Consider the following 22,731-nt stretch of genomic DNA (forward strand, 5'->3'; position numbering starts at 1 on the left):
GGCTATGGTCAGGATTATACCCGTCATACATCCAACACATATAGCACAGCTGATGAGAGTAATTGTTAGACTCTGATGTTCTCACATTTTCTGTAGCCCAGCAAATTCTGTCCTGCCATTCTTTATAAAGTTTGTCTCACTTTTGCCTTTCACAAGATCTCTCGATTTTTTAAAAGTATCCAACCTTAAGAGATTAAAATAAAAATAATAAGTTATAAAGAAGCTTATGCAGGGGCTGGCACTGTGGTATAGCGGAAGAGCTATTTCCTGCAGTGCCGGCATCCCATATGGACACTGGTTCGAGTCCTGGCTGCTCCACTTCCAATCCAGCTCTCTGCTATGGCCTGGGAAAGCAGTGGAAGATGGCCCAAGTGCTTGCGTCCCTGTACCCTCATGGGAGACCTGGAAGAAGCTCCTGGCTTTTGGCTTCAGATCAGTGCAGCTCCAGGCATGGTGGCCATGCAGGGAGTGTACAACAGATGGAAGAACTCTTTCTCTTTCTCTTTGTCTCTCTCTCTCTCTGCCTCTTTCTCTCTGTAACTCTGCCTTTCAAATAAATAAATAAATCTTTAAAAAATAAAAAGAATCTTATGCAAATAACAACATTGTTTAGGATAAGTGAGACTCAATCACTTCTCATTTACTACTACATATTATGAATACAGATACAGAAACACTGAAAATCCCTTTAGTATTTTAATCAATGCAATTAATCATTAGAAATACCTAAATTTTAAAAATAATCATCTTAAAATTTTTAATTGACTTATAATGTATTATATATTGTTTTTAGAAGCCTAAGAAAACATCAACCACACATTTAAACTTGGATATTAGAATACTCTATGGACAAAAGAAGCAGGTTAATATAAATCATAATAACTGGGGAAAAACAACTTATCAGCATGCACTTTGGTTTGAAAGTGTTATCCAAAACTCACATGTTGGATGTGCTGAGCGGTGGGCCCTTTAAGAAATGATTAGGTCATGAGGGCTCGTTATGACTTTTGAATGGATTAATACCATTATCTCAAGGGTGAATTTTGTCATAAAAAGTGGATTGGCCTTCTACTTCTCTCATGCTCTAAGGCCATTTTGCCCTCCCCCACAGGATGACTCACTAAGAAAGCCCTCCCCAGGGGCTGGCACTGTGGCACAGGGGGTTAAAGCCCTGGCCTGAAGTGCCAGCATCCCATGTGAGTGCTGGTTCTAGTCCTGACCGCTCCTCTTCTGATCCAGCTCTCTGCTATGGTCTGAGAAAGCAGTAGAAGATGGCTCAAGTGCTTGGGCCCCTGCACCCACATGGGAGACCAGGAAGAAGCTCCTGGCTCCTGACTTCGGATAGGCGCCACTCTGGCCATTGTAGCCATCTGGGGAGTGAACCAGCGGATGGAACACCTCTCTCTCTGTCTCTACCTCTCTCTGTCACTCTGTCTCTCAAATAAATAAAATAAATCTTAAAAAAAAAAAAAAGAAAGAAAGAAAGCCCTCCCCAGATGTGGGCATCCCAATTCGTACTCCCCAGTCTCCAGATCTGTGAAAAATACATCTCTGTTCTGAATCAATCACCTAGTTTCAAGAATCCTACTAGAGTACACGTAACAGACTAAGACAGCATAGGATCTTTGTTGAGTCATACATTTAAAAATAAATCTAAAATAAATTAGTGACCTCCTTGGCACAAAAACGCAGTTACACAGCCAGGTGCACATATAGCTTTTATGTATGCTGAAAGTAACTTCCCTTAGTACGCAACATCAGCGATGTAGGGATGCAGGCACAGTCTATGTATGCAATTTGTAATAATGTGATGCAAATTGAGGGTCATGCTTCAGTAAACAAGTCTTATATTTAAAGGCATTAATGATAGTGGTTTGCCAAACTACCACACAATCAGGACAATATGTTCAGTCCATCTGAATATTAATTTACTGCAAAGAAGTTCTATGTTCAACCCATGACAATGTGACCCCCGCCAATGGTTACATTTACACGCAAAGTATAACCTTGAAGATGTGTCTTAAAATATAGCACTACAAATGTTTGCACAGGTCAAAAATGCTTGTAACCATCCACCATTCATTCATGCCCAGGCTGATTTCAAAAGACTCCATGAGAGAACAGCAAGTGTGTATCCAAAGTCAAACCAGGCAAAAGGGCATTCAAGTAAGCATCAAGCACCTGACCTGAAGAAAGGGGAACTGAGAACACAGCCTCCAGCTGCAAACTTAACAGTGTATCCTATTTTTGCACCCATGGTTCCTCTCTACAATGGAAGAAAAGCACATGGATGATTCTAGAAATAACATTTGCAGTGCTGGCAGTATATACTGCGCAATAAACAATGAGAGTAACAAAAGCACATTTCAGTCAAGTGACATTCTCTGCTATCCAGAAGCACGTGAAATCTAATTTTTAACTGTAATGGAAGCAGCAGTCAGGAGAACACTTGCATAACCTATGAGGTCTGATGCCACCGATGTGAACTGTGGGAATAAGTTACTAATTATTGTCATGGTCACTTTTTTTTTTTTGGACAGGCAGAGTGGATAGTGAGAGAGAGAGAGATGGAGACAAAGGTCTTCTTTTTTGTCGTTGGTTCACCCTCCAATGGCCGCTGCGGCCGGTGCATCTTGCTGATCCAAAGCCAGGAGCCAGGTGCTTCTCCTGGTCTCCCATGCGGATGCAGGGCCCAAGCACTTGGGCCATCCTCCACTGCACTCCCGGGCCATAGCAGAGAGCTGGCCTGGAAGAGGGGCAAACGGGATAGAATCCGGTGCCCCAACCGGGACTAGAACCGGTGTGCTAGCGCCGCAAGGCGGAGGATTAGCCTGTTGAGCCACGGCGCTAGCCATCATGGTCACTACTTAACATGCAGTTTATCTATCAGAGCTCTCAAGGCCTCTTGTATTATGTTTTCAGTGGTATCAGTGAACAAAGGTGTTTGGAATAATTCAATTTTCACTGATTTAACATAAAACCAGATATTTTACCTATACCTAAACAACAAATAATTTTACATTCTCCCCAAATTTGGAAGATGATAACAGTATAGTTGACATTCTGTGTGACCAACATATGATCAGTATGTTTCCTATTGTTAAATTTAAGTAATTTTGGCAAGGAAGGAAATAATTCCTTAATATGTGACCTGTGAAAAACAGTGCAGGAAATAATACAGAGAGAATACTGATGTTCCGACCAATTCACTTATAACTCCTATATAGAAAACCAATGTAATGAAATTCATCTATTTTTCCAAAGGGACAAATATCATATGTTCTCCCTGATCGGTGACAACTAACCGAGCACCAAAAAGGCAACCTCTTTAAGTGAAATGGACACTATTAGAAACAGTGACTTGATCAGCCCTTGTCCCAACTGTTGATGTACAATTTAATACTTTATCCCTTTTAGTATTTTTTTTTTGTTGTTGTTCTACTCAATACTATTGGTTGGGAAAAAAAAAAAAAAAGAGGACTTAAATGAAAGATCTCTGCAAGTGAGATCCCAGTAGGAAGAACGGGCCATCAAAGAAGGAGGTACCTTGCTCTGAAGGGAGGAGAGAACTTCCACTTTGACTATGACCTTGTCTAAATAAGATCAGAGGTGGCAAACTTAAAAGGCTTCCATAGCCTTGGCAACTCATGACTAGAGCCTAGGGAGATTACTGACGCCATAAACAAGCGTGTCAATTTGTTAAGTCAACAACAGGAGTAACTGCACTTAATCCTCATGTGGGATCTCTGTCCTTAATGTGTTGTTCAATGTGAATAATGCTATAACTAGTACTCAAGCAGTATTTTACACTTTATGTTCTGTGTGGGTGCAAACTGATGAAATCTTTACTTAATAGATACTAAATTGATCTTCTGTATATAAAGATAATTGAAAATGAATATTGATGTGAATGGAATGGGAGAGGGAGCAGGAGATGGGAGGGTTGTGGGTGGGAGGGAAGTTATGGGGGGGAAAGCCATTATAATCCATAAACTGTACTTTGGAAATTGGTATTTACTAAATAAAAGTTAAAAAGAAATTCATCTATTTTCAACAATGCTGTCACTAGAATCATAAATATTAGCATCTTCTCCCTTCTCCAGTTCAATGCAGCTGGACCATTATCTCAAAAACACATTTGCCAGTACATTAACTCATCTGCTCCTCCATCTTTGTGTCACAATCATTTGTCCCATTTAATAAAACACAAATTGTTGCTGATGAAACCTATGTTCTTTGTGCCTAGACCTCAACAGCCAGCCATGCATTGTCAGAGCCATACACAAGGCCTGAAGGGTTCCATTGTAAATTCAACATCAATGCTACCCAAAAATACAACTACATTTCTGCGTTAACTTCACTCTTCCACTTCCGCTCAAGGAAAATTCTAAATCACCTGCACTTCGTTTATAGTGCAGATGCTCTTCACCACCTTCCGACCACAAACACACGCCTTTGTCTTTTGCTTAACTACCCCACAACAACATACATCTCATGAGACCTCCTTCATCTCCTGATAACTGATTTATACACAGAGGCACCTCTAAATGCACCCCAGCCATCCTTCCTCCTGCAGCAACGGAAGAGCTCCTTCTCTTCCATTCTAAAGCCACTCTCTGATCCTCCTTTGATTCCATTCACTTCCACCTTATCAAGAGCCTCATAGTATCAAATTTCCTTGTCTTTGTTAACATTGAACACCTCCCCCCAAACACGTAATTCTCACTGGCCTTTAAACCTGTTAAGTTTTTCCTGTTAAATATAAAAAAACCTGACCTCTGTTGTACGATGAATCTCCCCACCCCCAAATATGTTGTGCACCTCAGAATGCAACCACATGAATTTGGAGAAAGCCTTTGAAGTCATTAGAGTAGGCCCTCATCCAGTATGATTGGTGTCCTCAATAAGGAGAAGAAATGTGGACACAGACACAGACTAAAGACAGGAAGAAAACAACCATCAACAAATCAAGGAGAGGTACCTCACCTCATGGCCCACAGGAGACTTTCTTCCTGACACCTTAATCTGACAGTCTCCAGAACTGTGAGAAAATAAATCTCTATTGTTTAAACCACTTAGTCTGGGGCTGGCATTATGGCACAGCGGGTTAAGCCACTGTCTGCAAGGCTGACATCCCATATCAGAGTGCCAGTTCACATCCTGGCTACAACACTTCCGAGCCAGGTCTCTGCTAATGAAGCTTGGGAAGACAGCAGAAGATGGCCCAAGTATGTGGTTCCCTGCCACCAGGTGAGAGACATATATGGAGTCCCAGCCTCCTGGCTTTGGCCTGGGCCAGCACTAACTTCCATCGCTATTTGGGGAGTGAACCAGCAGGTGGAAGACTTCTTTCTCACTGTTGTCTCTCTCCCTGTCACTCTACCTTCCAAATAAATAAGATAAGTTAAAAAAAACCTTAAGTCTGCACTGCTGTGTTAGTTAAGCCCTAGGAAACCCCTTTTCCACCTCAGACAGCCATGACTCTATTTTTCTTCTCTCCTTCAAGAGTCAAGTTCTCAACCAGCTGTCTATTCCCAGCGTTTCCTGCACCCTGAACTCACTCTAGTTTGACTCCTGTCCCTGCCACTCCATGCCCTACAGTGACCAATGACGTCAGTCTCTGTGTTACACAGGCATCTTAGTTCTCCTTTGATTTAGCCTTCCAGCATGTGAGGCAGTGCTCTCAAATCTTTCCATGAAATGCTTTTTCCCCCTGGCCTTCATGGTAATACACTTCTCTCCACCTCTGGCCAGCCTTTCACTGTCTTCTCAAATGTACACTCCTCTTCCTTGCCATGCAGTGCTGGAGTTCGTCAAAGTACAGACTAACAAGTCCTCTTCTTATCTACTCTCAACTCTGGGCAATTCTCCACATCTGTGCCCTTTATAACCATTCATACCCAGAAAACAAACACACCTCAGCAGCCCAGATGTATAAATTATGATTTATGTTCTAGACTGCCCTTCCACAACTTCTCAAATTTAACATGTCTGGAACCAAACACATCATCTGCACATCCTTTTCCACCCATACTCAAGTACAAACTCAACTAGCATTCCCTAATTAGCTCCATCATCTTGCAGGTCAAGACACCAAGTCTTGGGGCCGGCGCTGCAGCATAGCAGGTAAAAGCGCTACCTGTGACACCAGCATTCCATATGGGCTCCAGTTAGTGTCCTGGCTGCTCCACTTCTAATCCAGCTCCCTGCTAATGTGCTGGGAAAGCATTAGAAGATGGCCCAAGTCATCTTGGGCCCCTACCTACATGAGGGATCAGGAAGAAGCTCCTGACTTCAGACCAGCACAGCTCTGGTCATTATTGCCATTTGGGGAGTAGATGGAAGATCTCTCTCTCTCTCTCTGTGAACTCTGCCTTTCAAATAAATATATCTTTTTTAAAAAAAAAAAAAACACCAAATCTTGCAAACCAGAAACATGATTCATTCCTGATTATTTTCTTATTTATCCTAACCCATACAACCACCACTGTGGATCTTGGCTGGCACTCAGCATGGCTACAATTTTACAACTGTTTCAGTGATTACATAACTATTCGCCAAGAAGGCAGATTTTTAAATTTTTTATTTATTTATTTTCATTTCTATTTGAAAGATAAAAGAGACAGAAAGGCAGGAGAGATCTTCCATCTGCTGGTTCACTCCCCTAAATGTCCACAACTGGTAGGTCTGGGCCAGACCAAATCTGGGAGTCAGGAATTCAATTGGAGTCTCCCAAGTGGGTTACAAAGACTCAAGTACTTGAGCCATCTTCTGCTGCTAGCACATATACAGGAAACTGAGTGGAAGCATAGCACAGACTTGAACCCAGGCATTCTGATATGGGATGTGGGTATCCTAAGCAGCATTTTAACTGGTGCAGGAAACACCTAACCTGGAGCCAGCATTGTAGGGCAGCAGATTAAGTCACTGTGGGCAATGCTAGCATGCCATAAGGAGTGCCAGTTCCAGCCTGGCTGTTCCACTTCTGATACAGCTTCATGCTAATGCAACTGGTAAGGCACTGGGGGATGGCTTAAGTGCTTGGGCCCCTGCAGCCTCCTTGGATACTAGAATGGAGTTACTGGCTCCTGACTTAGCCTTGGACCAGTCCTGGCTGTTGCAGCCATTTGGAAAGTGAACTAGTGAATGGTAGACTTCTCTCTCTCCCTGTTGCTCTGCCTTTTTATTATATAAATCATTTTAAAACAAACAAAAACCCTGCTTCAGGAAACTTGTATTTTTCAACTCACCATTATATTCCTGGCTTATCACAATGTCACTTTACAGTAAACAAGTAGTTACTTTGAAAGAGAATTCATTATGTGTTAGGCAATAAACATTTCAGAAAATTGTCTTCTTTAATTCTCACAACAATTCTTTCAGTTATTATTATCATTGCTGTTATTATTATCCTTTGTTTACTGAGTGGGAAATCATGGCACAGTAGGATAATAGGACTTTCTCCCCTTAAAAGTCAAGCAGATTAGAAGTGGAAGAGAAGAAGGTGTATTACCTGGGTTCAGAATCTGAGTTTTATACCACTTTCCTATTCTATAGTTGTGGTTTTCAAAGGTAATCTTAAACTAATTGGGTTTAATACAACTATCTTTAACTCCCAAATGGAGTACATAGAAAAAGTCACATATAATTAATATATGCTCAGAAATCTTCAGTTTCCTTAATCCTTTTTGCTTGGAATTAGCATCTTCCCTGATCCAACTCCTTCCTTCCAGTCTTTTTTTCTCTATAACATCCTGATGATCAACTTCAACAGTCAGCAAACTCGAGTCTACAGGCCAATTCTGGCCTACTACCCTGTTTTGGAAATAAATTTTTACCGGGTAAAGGCCACATATATTCATTGATACAATGTCAGTGTCTGCTCTTACACTAACACGGCAGAGATAAGCAGCTACAGCTACAACAAAGACTACACATTCTACAAAATCTAAATATTTGGATATTTACAAAAAAGGTTTGTCAACAACTGAACTACAACATTTTAAAGTATTCTGTTTAACTATCTAAATACAATAGCTGCTGGATTCTTTCCAAACAGTACCCATACAAAAGAGGCGCTGTTACTTCTGTTTGGATGAAAGAAGAGAAGGAAAAAAGAAAATAAGGGAAAGAAAGAAGACAAAGCATACATGAAGACAAAGGTACATGAAATATTGTGACCATGATTAGAAGCTGGTAACCAGAGGAACTGGGGCTGAGACCATGCTCAATGATCATACTCTGAGACTCAGAGGGACCACAGATGCTCACTTCACTGACTACTCCCTTTTTCTTCAACAGAGCTTGGGACATCATGCTGCTACTCTTTACTCATGCTATTCTTTATCACAAAATGCCAGCTCTGCTTTCAAGCCCTTCACTGCCAGATGAAAGCACATTCTCTACAAGACACACAACTGCTACTTTCCTGACTATGTCTGGATTTCCTGCAGCCACAGAAATTACCTCTTCTATAAATGCCCACAGCACTTCAGTCATGTCCTTGTGATACTTAATGCTTTCTCCTCATTAAATCACGTTAACAACAGAATGATGGCTGGGACATGGCAGGACACAGGTGGGACAGGGAAAGGTTATTAATGGGTACTAAGCTACAGTTAGGAGTAAAAAGTCCCAGTGTCCTATTCCACAATGTGATGACTCTAGAGACTAGTAATACACTGTATATTCTCTTATAACAAAATTAGAAGAAAGGATTTTTGAGAATTTTCACCATAAATAAATGTTAAATGTTTGAAGGGTTATATATATTTTCTGGTTGGACAGATTACGTAATGTGTACATGCACTGAAATGTCACACAGAATCCCATAAACATGTACAATTTGTGCCAATTAAAAATAAAACAATTTAATAACTGAACCCTGCACAATGCCTCCCATGTAATAAGCCCTTAGTAAGTATTTAACTCATAAATCAATGAATCTAGATGAAAAATACTGGGAATTTCTTATTTGTATTTTTAAACAAAATATTTAGAGATTTATTTTCTTAATTATTCAACAAAAATCCAGAGACAAAAAAAGTCTCAACAGAGACAAAAAATCTAAATGAGAGAAATGCCTTCCTTATTACTGATTTCTAGTTTTTTAGCCTACTTTCTCACAAAACTCAATTTCAAAAGTAACCAAAAATTCCTAAGAATTAAATACATTTAATATTTTCTATCAATGTCATTAAAGAATGAATTTAATAACAAAATTGTTTGCATTGCATTACTTGTAATATTTTGCTAAGATAGAAAAACTCTTCATAATGACCAGATTAACAGAAAAACTAACCAATTGCTGAAAATTAAGAGTAAATAAAATGTCAACAATCAAATGTTGTTTCAAGAATACACTGAAACCACTGTTGATGTTTCCAACAATTGGTTATTTTTGAAGTTCATTCTATTAAAGTGAGCTTAATGTTCAATGCCACCACTGGTATAAATAATACAACTCTAATGCAAATATTATGTATAAAAGTATACATGACCAAATATAGTTTTAGAAGCCGGTTTGATATGACTAAGGTTCTTGCTATATTGAAAATTAAGATTTAGTGAAAAGTCAGTCACATAATAGGAATTATCAGGAGAAACACACTTAGAATTAAAAAGTTAAATATATTCAAATAAAACACCTACCTGCATCACTTTCTGTTGGATCTCTTCCAACTGTGTGCGCTTACTACGCTGCCTGCAAACCTCCTGGTAGCGGGTATATTGCTCTCGGAGTGAATCTAACAGTTTCATAACTTGTGGCTGTGCGAGTAGTTCATCATCCATAGGAGACCATGAGACCCCTCCATCTGAGCCATTAAATCGACGCTGCTGTAATTCGGATAATAATTCATGCCCTTTACAAATGAAAGACACTTGTAATTAATACTCATAAAGAAATACAACTTTTACTTCTCAATTCTAGACCTCTGCTTTTAAAACCTACCTGTCCATATAACTACTAGGTCATAAGTATCGAAATGCAATTTAAAAATTTATATATCAAAATAGAAAAACCATACATAGGCATATATGAGTACATACATAGTACTATATTCATATATAAGAGTGTGTTGAAATGCCATATATATGATATGCATATATATATGCATATATATGATATCCTACCTAGTAAATGTCACATATGTGATGGGTATTCACACACACACACAAACACAGAGTTATCAGTAAATTCATTATTCATGATACTGTGTCATCCAATCATCTTTTCCTGCAGAGTAAAAGTATACACTGTCTGATGCTCATAACCCAAACAATGTGTTGTAGGCTTTCAGTATTAATCAATATTCTCAGCCATAGCACTTTAAAGAAAAGTTAACAGTGCAATAAATGTGCGGGTCACAGTAAATAGAGAAAGTTTTATTGTTGGTATAAAATAATACTTAAATAATTTCTATTTAAAGAAATTTCTGTAACATATTGACTGTAGATTGTGAAGGGCCACACTAGCGAGAGAACTACACTGGATGGAGCTCAATTACAGCAACCACACATAGAAAATCTACTCATACGAGAGAAACCAAAATTAGAGAATGTGCATCACTTAAACTTATAGATATAAAGAGTTTTAAAAATAAGTAGATTAAAAACTATTTTTCCAGGATAAAACTATTCTGATTATTGGGTCTGGCACTGTGGTATAGTAGGTTAAGCCTCCATCTGTAGCCAGCATCCCACTTGGGCACCAGTTTGACTCCCAGCTACTTCACTTCCAATCTAGCTCTCTGTTCCAGTCTGGGAAAGCAGCGGAAGATGGCCCAAGTGCTTGGGACCCTGCACCTATGTGGGAGACCTGGAAGAAGCTCCTGGCTCCTAGCTTCAATTAGGCCCAGCTCAGCAGCTGTGGCCATTTGGGAAATGAACCAGAGGATGGAAGACCTCTCTCTCTGTCTCTCAAATAAATAAATAAATAAATCTTAAAAAAGAAAAAAACGATTCTGGTTATTTAGGTGCCTCAACAATATACAGATTTCTGCTCCTTCATCTTTACAAAGGAAAACATCCTAAATTTAGATGACTTTCAATACACAAAAAGACATTTTTGCATTTTAAAGACATTACCAATTTTTTATAATTAGCAATATTGTTCTAAATCTCTCTATTCACTTTCTTTTTTTTTTTTTTTTTTTTTGACAGGCAGAGTGGACAGTGAGAGAGAGAGAGACAGAGAGAAAGGTCTTCCTTTGCCGTTGGTTCACCCTCCAATAGCTGCCACAGTAGGCGCACTGCGGCCGGCGCACCGCGCTGATCCGATGGCAGGAGCCAGGTGCTTCTCCTGGTCTCCCATGGGGTGCAGGGCCCAAGGACTTGGGCCATCCTCCACTGCACTCCCTGGCCACAGCAGAGAGCTGGCCTGGAAGAGGGGCAACCGGGACAGAATCCGGCGCCCCAACTGGGACTAGAAGCCGGTGTGCCGGCGCCGCAAGGCGGAGGATTAGCCTGTTGAGCCACGGCGCCGGCCTACTTTATTCACTTTCAATCCCTACTTTGAGTTAGTAGCATATAAAATGATTTAAGCGGCATATACAGTTTATTTTAAAAGTTTTGAAAGTTTCTTGATTCATATGCATGCAATTAAACCTGAGAAAAAAAGCAGTATTTTTAGTGATTATTGTACCTTCTAAATACTTTTTGAAAAAGATTTATTTTTATTTATTTATTTGAGAGGTAGAGTCACAGACAGCTGGAGCAAGAGACAGACAGAAAGGTCTTCCATTCACTGATTCATTCCCCAAACGGTTGCACAATGGCCAAAGCTGTGCCAATCTGAAGCCAGGAGCCAAGAGCTTCTTCTGGGTCTCCCATGCAGGCCCAGGAGCCCAAGCACTTGGGCCATCTTCCACTACTTTCCTAGGCCACAGCAGAGAGATGGATTGGAAGTGGAGCAACCAGGACTAGAACTGGCACCCATATGGGATATCGGTGCTGGGCAGAGGATTAACCTACTGTACCAAAGCACCAGCCCCTAAATATTTAATAACTCAGAAATTACAAGGATATCTTTGTTCTCCAAGGAAATAAGATCTATATAACACCAGAAAACTTACCACAACTTAATCAATATGTAAAAGATACTGAAAATGTTTGTTTACTCTTCATTATATTTTCAGTTATTTATTTATTTATTTATGAGAGGGAAGGGAAGAGAGAGAGACAGAGATACACACACACACACACAGAGAGAGAGAGAGAGAGAGAGAGAGAGGCTCTCTCTTCCATCCACGGGTTCACTCCACAAATGCTGCATCAGCTGGCAGAGCTGAAACTGAGAGCTGGTGTCTAAGACCAGGTCTCCAACATGGGCATGAGGAACCCAACCACAGCATCTCTCAGGGTCTGCGTAAGAGGAAGCTGGAGTCAGGAAATGCAGCCAGAAACTACTCAGGCACTCCAACGTGGGGAGTAAGCGCCCTAACCACTAGGCCAAATGCCCAACTCTTCATTACATTGTATGATTAGAAAAATAAGTGCTCAATGCACAATAGCTAAGACATGGAATCAACCTAAATGCCCATCAACAGTAGTCTGGATAAAGAAATTATGGGACGTGTACTCTATAGAATATTATACAGCAGAAAAAAAAGAAAGAAAGAAATCGGTCATTTGCAACAAAATGGAGGAATCTGGAAAACATCATGCTGAGTCAATTAAGCCAGTCCCAAAGGGACAAATATCATTTGTTTTCCCTGATCGATGACAACTAACCGAGCACAAAAAAGGAAACCCGTTGAAGTGAAAGGGACACTATGAGAAACAGTGACTTGATCAGCCCTTGTCCTGACTGTTGATGTACAATTTAACACTTTAGCCCTTTTAGTATTTTTTTTTTTTGTTCTAGTTAATACTATTGGTTGAACTCTAATTTAACACACAATTATTCTTAGGTGTTTAAATTTAACTGAAAAGTGATCCCTGTTAAATATAAGAGTGGGAATAAGAGAGGGAAGAGATGTACAGTTTGGCACATGCTCAATCAGACTTGCCCCAAATGGTAGAATCAGAAATGTGCCAGGGGATTCTAATTCAATCCTATCAAGGCGGCATGTACCAATGCCATCTCACTAGTCGAAGTGTTCCATTTCAGTTCACAATTGATCATAATGATAGGATTAAGAGTCAAAGGGATCACATAAACAAGACTAGTGTCTGCTAATACTAACTGATAGAATTAAAAAGGAGAGAATGATCCAACATGGGAAGCAGGATACACAGCAGACTCATAGAATGGCAGATGTCCTAAACAGCACTCTGGCCTCAGAATCAGCCCTTAAGGAATTCGGATCTGGCTGAAAAGCCCATGAGAGTATTTCAGGCACGGAAAGCCAAGACATTTTGGCAAAAAAAAAAAAAAAAAAAAAACACCAAAATGAAAGATCTCTGTGAGATCCCAGTGGAAAGAATAGGCCATCAAAGAAGCAGGTACCTTTCTCTGAAGGGAGGAGTGAACTTCCACTTTGACTATGACCTTGTCTAAATAAGATCAGAGTTGGCGAACTCAAGAGGCTTTGTCTAAATAAGATCAGAGCTAGCGAACTCAAGAGGCTTCCATAGCCTTGGAAAATCATGACAAGAACCTCTGGTGATTACTGACGGCATAAACAAGAGTGTCAATTGTTAAATCAACAAGAGTCACTGTGCGCTTACTCCCCATGGAGGATCTCTGACCTTAATGTGTTGTACTATGTGAATTAATGGTACAACTAGTACTCAAACAGTACTTTTCACTTTGTGTTTCTGTGTGGGTGCAAACTGTTGAAATCTTTACTTAGTATATACTAAATTGATCTTCTGTATATAAAGATAAATGAAAATGAATCAATGTGAATGGGATGGGAGAGGGAACGGGAGATGGGATGGTTGTGGGTGGGAGGGAGGTTATGGGGAGAAAAAGCTGTACTTCGGAAATTTATATTTATTAAATAAAAGTTAAAAAAATACCTGCTTTAACAATTCATACAAATTATTTTCATATATATTAATAAAAATCAATATCAGAATAATCTATCTTTAATACTTCAACAATCATTACCCTTAATATTTTCCTTGTGGACACCATCACCAACAAAGAAGCAACATAATTTAATATTTCAAAGAAAATACTTTGAAATCAAACTGCCTTGATTCAAATTCCAACTCTAGCATTTACTGTTGTACAATGGGCATAGGTAACTGAACTCTTTTATGCTTAGGTTTCCCATCTTAAAATTGGGATGACAGGTACAGGTGTAGGTGTTTGGCCTAGTGGTTAAGAAGTTGGTTTGGGATACCTATACCCCTTATCAGGGTATAAGGGTTCAAGTCCTCTCTCTCCTCCTAATCCCAGCTTCCTGCCAATGCAGACCCTGAGAGACGGCAGTGATTGGGTTCCTGACACCCATGTGGGAGAGCAGGACTTAGATACTAGCTTCCAATTTCAGCTCTACCAACTACTGTAGCACTTGGAGAGTATACCAGTGGATGGAAGAGAGAGCATTCAAGAAGTGAGGGATCAAGTAGTTGGGTTTTTGCCACGGATGTGAGAGGCCCCAAGTTCATGGCTGCAACTTGGTCTAGCCCTAACTGTTGCAGGCATTTGGGGGAATGAACCAGCAAGATGAGAGATCTTCCTTTTCCATACATACTCAAATAAATAAAAAATACAAAAAAACTTTTAAAATTTGGTTGACAAAAATACCTACTTCACAGGATTGTGCAGAAGACTAAATGAGCTAAAATGCGTGAAATGCTTAGAACTGTGCCTGGTACATATTACAATTAGAATTACAAGTTATTATTAGAAAAAACTAACTAGGAATAAAATTATGTTATTCCATTGGAAAGAATTCCAACTTTTCTCTTGGAATTTGTGAAACCATTACTAAAGATATTTGCCTGTACTATACATATCATACAGCACTGAACACTTACCATGTACACTAAGTGTTTTTACATGGATGAATGCAAAAGAGAAAGCTAATGGCCTTGGATTTAGACTTGTTTTGAAACACAGTGATAGAAGTTAATAGATACCTGATCTTGAGCAAGTTATTTTGTATCTCTAAGCCATGGCTTCCTCAAATACAAATAATGGTAATATCAATCTTTAATGTGTTAGGAGAATGAAAGTAAAACTTACATAAAAAATATCAACCCTGGCATATAGTGAGTATTCAATAATCCTCATAGCAACCCAAAAAATAGAAATGTTTATCTCCATTTTACAGACAAGGAAATAAATCCAAATTTGTCAAGGGAGAGATAACTGTTATTATTAATTTAAAATTTTCTTTTTTACTTAAGAGGCAGGCAGGCAGAAAGATATAGAAAGACAAGACATCCACTGGTTCATTCCCCAAATGCCCAAAATCAGCAGTGCCAGGGGCATAAGGCTGAGGCTGGGAGCTGGGAACTCAATCCAGGTCTCACCCCTGGGTGGTAGGAACTGTTATTTGAGTCATCACTGCTGCTTCCTAGCATCTGTATTAGCCAGAATGCAGTCAGGAGTCAGAGCTGGGAAATGAAGCCAGACACTCTAATGTGAGATGCAGCTGTCTCATGTGCTAGGATAGTCACCTGCTCTCTATTAGCTTCTTAATAGTATAAAGTGTATTAACACAGATCAAACCAAAAATTACTTTGAAAATTTTCTCCTCGAGTTCCTATCACATATATCACATACAAGCTAAATTAATATTTAATGAAATCAACCAATCCAATTGGTTTTACTTAATTATTAGCACTAACAATTACATTTTCCATCATACCTGTCTGAAGAACTGTTTCGGGATCAACCGATGGAAGAAAGTTTAAGTCCACAGATCTGGCAAGCAACAAAAGAGCAATTTTGAAAAGCTACAACATTTCTATCCATATAACTTAAGAAATTCCTTTATACATGCATATTCAGAACAGTGGTACACAATCAGGAAATCCTAAATCCTTCTGTTCTCCTAAGCATAAGAAGGAACATTAGACAAAACTGACTACTACTGGCCACTGAAATACCAACGTGATAAATCCTAAGACATGTATGTATATGCTACTTGGAAAATACAGTTTACTGTTTTATTTATGGTATTTCAAACACACTGAAGAAATCCATTTTAGTACTTATCCACCGACTGCCTATCTCAAAATGAAATTTTTAATTAGATAGCAAACCAGACAGAATATAAGATCCAAAATGTTTACAGCTATCTTCCAATCAAAAAATTTTTTTCATACTATTTGTTGAACTCTTTACTTAGTATAGAGTTAACCATAAGTGTATAAAGTCTATTGAAAATAGATCCTAGTAAAAGATAAGAATAAGAATAGGAGAGGGAGGAGGAAGAAGGGTGGGAGTGTAGCTGGGAGGGTGGGTAGAGTGGGAACAATCACTAAGTTCCTGAAGTTGTATTTAGGAAATGCATGAAGTTTGCATTCCTTAAATAAAAGGTTCTTGGGGTGGCAGGGCAGTTTGCATATCTACAGAAAATCTTTGACAGCTGCCAAATATTGTCTGACTTTCCAGGATGGGAGGGTATGTCCCCTAACAATTGTACTCTCTTCCTTATTCTAATTATGTTTCTTCTCTGTAGCTGGAATTCTACCTTTGGTTTCTCAAACATAGAAGGGAAAGAGAAGAGGAAGGAAATACAGAGGACATGCAGATACAGGATGACTCCACTGCTGTTAACTGACTGATCTTGAGCTAAATCTTTCACTTTCATCAGTTAATCTAGCCCTGCACCTCTTATGCAGCTACATGCTTCCTGAGCATTGACAAAAGGTTGGTGAACATTTGCAAGAGGCAGGGCTTTATTATCTGGGAATTAGAAGAAACTGGGCAATAAAATCTGGAGTTCCTTAAGGAGGGATTGGCAACTCCAAAATTTTCTTTGATATTTCCTGTAGTCATGCAAACAAGCATTTCCCAAAATGTTTTCCAAAACACTATATAAGATATTATTAGTTTTATAAAAGGAGTCTCATTGTCATGTAAGTATGAGATGATCTAAGGAAGCAATTAGGCTTCTTGGCTGTAGTGCTTCCTCAAAACCGGTCATCTCTAATTTCAGTCATTCTCAGGGAGGGAAGCAGAATCAACAGCATTAAATTCTCTGATTGATTTCCCACAGGCTCCAGCTCGGGCTATCTTTCCTGAGATAACTAACCAACATCAAACTTTCTCTAAAGGGTTAATCAGAAAGCTCCGGGTGAGCTAATTTTTACCAACAGATTCGTGTGACATTTTCCTAAACCATACCATAAAGGACACACACATATATATATACAAAACTTTCAAATGTTTTACTTTTATATAGTGTCTGTAGGGGAGTAATGTTTTTAACTGTTTATGGTAATCTTACCTACAATTACATTCAAATAACTTGTTTTCTCATATTGGCTTTGTTATAATTAAGATTTGGCTTTTAAAACTATGATCTTATATATTTCTCTTACCTTTCCATTTCAGTCAATTGGTATGTTACTATACTTGGGATTCATAAAATAGTAAGATGCATTTTATCAAGGTTCCACTGCATGTTCAAGGTAAGATTCAAAAGAGAGACAAGAATCACTTTTGATTCTTTCAAATTTCCAAATGGAAAATTACTCTTCAGGAATAAACAAGTAACCAAGAATAAACAAGAGATTAGAAAGAATGTGCTTATTAAAATGCTTTTCAGCAGGGATGAGGGGCCTAGCCTATGAACAGAAAAATGAAAACTGCTAAGATTGTAAAGGTAAACAGAAACATGTTGAAACGATAAATCTGGGTAGTTACATTTAGACAATACAACTATTACCTCATCCAGTGTTAAAAAAATCCTAAATTCCCTAAATGTATCAAGATCACATATTTTCCAAGGACAAAGGAAGTTCTTTACTCTAGACATTTAGATGCTAATGCTATTTCAAGTTGTGACTTTTTTTAATATCCTTTAACAGCAAAGAGTAGAAATCTAAAAAGCTAGAAAATTGTTTCATTCTATTTATTTTTTTAAAGATTTATTTATTTATTTGAGAGTCAGCATTACAGAGAGAAGGAGAAACACAGAGAGAGCTTCCATCTGCTGGTTCACTCCCTGAATGGCCCCAACAGCCGAGGTTGGGCCAAGTCATAGCCAGGAGCCAGGAGCTTCTGGTCTCCCACGTGGGTGTAGGGGCCCAAGCACTTGGGCCATCTTCCACTGCTTTTCCCAGGCACTTTAGCAGGGAGCTGGATTGGACGTGGAGCAGCCAGGACTCGAACCTGTATGGGCACTGGCAATGTAGGAGGTGGCTAAACCTGCTACAGTACAACACTGGCACTGAAAATTGTTCCATTTTAAAAAACAAGTTCTTGGGGCCAAGCACTGTGGTATAGCAGGTTAAACTGATGCCTGGCTGCTCTACTTCCCATGCAAGCTCCCTGCTAATCACTAGGAAGAGCAGCAAAAAGATGGCCCAAGTGTTTGGGATCCTGCTACCCATATGGGAGATTCCGGATGAAGTGCCTGGCTCCTGGTTTCAGCTTGGCCCAGCCCTGGCCATTGCAGCCATCTGGGAAGTAAACTAGCAGATGGATGAACTCTATCTTTCCTTCTCTCTCTGTAACTCTGACTTCCAAATAAAATAAAATAAAACTTCAAAAAAAGTAAGTTCTTGCCACTGAACATTTTACTGTGTCAGAAAAAGGTAAACATATTACTATTTACCAAAAAACTGCTTTTATAAATAAACTTTAATGCAAGTTAATGATTTACATGTAAACCTCATGAATAATGTATGTCAATTTTAACTGACTGTGGACTTGTTTATCTTTGTTCTTTCAGCTTGCACATCAATAGACACATCTTTTACTGAATCAGCCATAGCTTCCCAAGGACATAATTGCATTGCACAACACCTACCTTTCTTTCTCTTGCTGATTTCCTTTATCACTTCCATTGTTAATCAAAGCAAGTTCATCTAATAATGATGTAGACTCTTTCGTAAACTTCTCAAAAACCTACAATATAAGATTTTTACAAACTAAGAATAATCTTAAAAATTATTATGTAATAAGAATTTTCAGCTAAGAGCAACAAAATTAGCCAGCCAGGAATGTCTTTGTTTCCCAGGAAGTCACTTACTGCGATTCAATCACCATGGCACAACAATGTACAGAAGAGAAAACTGCCTCCTAACACAATGAATAGTTTCCAGGACAAGGAACTTTCTTACTTTAAATCCATTAAGAAATTATTTTTATTTTTCATTCAGACAAGTTTATTCTTATTTCTGTACTTCTTTTAGAATTAAAAACAAATGTTGTTACTATAACGATGTTTAGACTGTTCTAAATCTCAAATTCCATTTACAGAACCTTTCTTTATGTCATTCTATCACCAACTTACATTGTTTGAATGAAATAGGAGTTTTTATCTATAATGTAACATGAACAAATATTAGTTACAATTTTAACATGATTTCATCAAGTATTTCTAAAAAGGGATTTGGAAACATCTATTTAATAAGCATGTATTAAAGCATCTGCTATCACTGTTAAAATATGGTGGAAACAGAAACAGCTATGCACTGGGAGAATCAAAAGCTCATTATTCTTCAATAAAAATCACTACATAATCTAAATAGGGTTAATCTGAAGTTTGTTCTTTCATTTCAACACAACAATGTTACACTATACAAAGCAGCAGATTTCAGAAGTCCAGACTGACAAGACACATTTTCAGAAATGAATAGTTTAATATATCAAACTGCTCTTCAGACTGAAAATTCAATCAATGTTTAAATAGCCTCTGAAAATGGTATTGCCAATTTGTTTAACTCTTAAGAAAATATGCTGAGGCCAGCGCTGTGGCACTGCGGGTTAAAGCCCTAGCCTGAAGTGCCAGCATCCCATATGGGTGCAAGTTCTAGTCCCAGCTGCTCCTCTTCTGATCCAGCTCTCTGCTATGGCCTGGGAAACCAGTAGAAGATGGCCCAAGTCCTTGGGCCCCTGCATCCACGTGGGCAACCTGGAAGAGGCTCCTGGCTCCTGGCTCTGGCCGTTGCAGCCATCTGGGGAGTGAACCAGCAGATGGAAGACCTCTCTCTCTGTCTCTACCTCTCTCTGTAACTGTCTTTCAAATAAATAAAATAAATCTTTAAAGAAAAAAGAAACTATGCTCTCTGTTATTTTATTGAAAAGATTTACAACTTTTGCTAAAGCTATTAATGACAGCTAACACTTATATAATGCTATTATATGTCAGGTGCCATTCTAAGTTCTATGTGTATAACAGTTTCATTTTATTCACAATCCTACAAGGAAGCTACTATTCTTTTTCCCATATTAGTGGGATACTAACTACATTGCTAAATGCAGAATACCCAGCAACTGGCATAAGGATTCTAATCAGATCTGACTCCAAAGTATTTTTTTCAAGTAAATGCTAAAAATGTGACATGCGCAAATAAAATGTAAAACCATTTACATTTTTAGATAATAAAGTTATCAAAATCTATTTTCATATGCAATGACATTTTCTTTATTATAATATACCAACCAGTCTCTTATTTAACCAATCCATGTGATCATAGGTGAGACTCCCACCAAAATCTTCTGTTAACTGGCATGGCTCTATATAACGAGTTAATTTATTGGCAGACACCAAAATAACCTATGGAAAAAAAGAAACATTTAGTAAACCACTGCTACAGTCCATCAAAGTAATGAGGAAGTAAAACTGTTAAAATGTACCATAATGTTACCAACAAATAAGGGAACTTCAAAAAGTTTATAAAGTGTGTGGAAAAACTGAATTAAAACATATTATGGTTTTAAAAACCTGAAATCATACATAGCATTTTTTTCATAATATACACTTTCTGTGAACTTAGTAAAGATTCCTCAAAAATATACATTATCATTTATTTAGTTACTATAACATCAATTAAAATCAATTCAATAAATTGTAGATTGTAGGCAGCCTTTGGACAAATCAAGGCCAGTCTTGGCTTGTGGAGTTCTTGGGTTAAGAAAGTCACATACTCCCATTCTGAAGGAGGATGATGATCAAGAACGCTCTGTTAATATTATCTGTGTTACCAGAGGCCTGATAAGTTGCTTACGTATGTTGTTATCTTTGTGCTTCTTTGTTCTGCAGCTAGTTATGTATAAATACCACTGGGACTTTAGAATAAACGACCCTTGATTAGCCTTGTAGTCTTGGCTCCATTCTTGTCCCTCTTTTTATTCCCACTCCCTCCCTCAGGTTTGGTTCGACTGGTGTGGCTGGCCCACAGAGTAGATATGTTTTTCTATTTTAGTAAAGATTTATTTATTCATTTGAAATAAAGAGTTACAGAGAGGCAGAAGCAGAAAGAAAGAGAGATTTTCCATCTGCTGCTTCACTCCCCAAATGGCTGCAACGGCAAGAGCTGGGGTCAGTCTGAAGCCAGGAGCCAGGAGCCAGGAGCTTCCTTGGGGTCTCCCACACCAGTGCAGGGGCCCAAGGACTTGGGACATCTTCTGCAGCTTTCCCAGGCCATAGCAGAGAGCTGGATTGGAAGTGGAGCAGCAAGGACTCAAACTGGCACCTGTGCATATGGGATGCCGGCATTGCAGGTGGTGGCTTTACCCACTGGTACAACACTGGCCTCTGATATGTTTTAAAATCCATCAAAATCTTTTATAATGCAAAATTTAAAAAATAAATAATAAGATATACTCATAGCTCAGCTAAAGTATTTCAAAAATATTTTATTGGAGCTGGCACTGCAGTGCAGTGGGTTAAAGCCCTGGCCTGCAACACACCGGCATGCCATATGGGTGCTGGTTCAAGTCTCAGCTGCTCCACTTCCAACTCAGCTCTCTGCTATGACCTGGGAAAGCAGTGGAAGATGGCCCAAGTCCTTGGGCCCCTGCACCCACATGGGAGACCTGAAAGAAGCTCCTGGCTCATGACTTCGGATTGAAGTAGCTCTGGCCATTGTAGCCATCTGGGGAATGAACCAGAGGATGGAGGATCTTTCTGCCTGGCTCACTCTCTCTTTTTGCCTCTGCCTCTCTGTAACTCTGCCTTTCAAACAAATAAATAAATCTTTATAAAAATGTTTATCAATATTAATTTCTTGGCAATTAAAACTAATTTTGTAATGCAACGATGCAATCAAAAGATTTCATATTGTCTTAAAATCAGGTAAATGATAACCACAAATGATAACCACAAATGAGTAAGAACCCTGGCAACTGCAAAAATCACATAAAGCTTGTCAACATTTTTTCGATTTTGTATGATCAAAACAAGTCATAGTTCAGTGACACCAAACTCTATATAATATGACTACTTAAATGGCAGTTGAATATCTCTGGCATGAGGAACCTGGCATATCTCAAATTCAGTTTTCCTCTTTAAGTAATAATGGGAACTAATTTAAAATAAGCATCTTAGAATAAAAGAACAGAGAAATGGTTTCTACTTACTGAGAAAATCATCACGAAAGGTTTCATTTTACCCCTTTCTCCAGTACAACCTCTTTTAACTAACTCTCAGGGACCAGTGTGACACTAAACATTCAAAAGTCAGCGGCAATCACCTGTCACAGACTGTCTTTCCAGTGATTTTCACAATCAGATCCCAGAAAGATCTTATTTTCTGCAAAAATGTCTAACAATCTATTAACTTTATAACAAGGAAGCCAAGAAATATGTATTTATTCTATGTGGAAATTAACTTCCTAAATGGAGCATAATTCACATCTTTGCGATAATAT

The 22,731-nt window shown here is 38.7% G+C and overlaps 1 protein-coding gene across 2 annotated transcripts in view; it reads right to left on the minus strand.

Annotated features, from left to right (window-relative positions):
* SESTD1 (SEC14 and spectrin domain containing 1) overlaps positions 1–22,731 on the minus strand; it is a 154,211-nt gene that overhangs the window by 38,957 nt on the left and 92,523 nt on the right. For both annotated transcript variants that reach the window (XM_062188571.1, XM_062188580.1), the window contains exons 6-9: positions 20,523–20,636; positions 18,885–18,982; positions 15,771–15,826; positions 9,652–9,863 (exon numbers count right to left, since the gene is read on the minus strand). In XM_062188571.1, coding sequence (XP_062044555.1) covers positions 9,652–9,863; positions 15,771–15,826; positions 18,885–18,982; positions 20,523–20,636 — 480 coding nt within the window. The remainder of the gene's footprint in view (positions 1–9,651; positions 9,864–15,770; positions 15,827–18,884; positions 18,983–20,522; positions 20,637–22,731) is intronic.

This window comes from Lepus europaeus, chromosome 1, assembly GCF_033115175.1.
Source record: "Lepus europaeus isolate LE1 chromosome 1, mLepTim1.pri, whole genome shotgun sequence".
In the NCBI taxonomy this organism is placed as follows: Eukaryota; Metazoa; Chordata; class Mammalia; order Lagomorpha; family Leporidae; genus Lepus; species Lepus europaeus.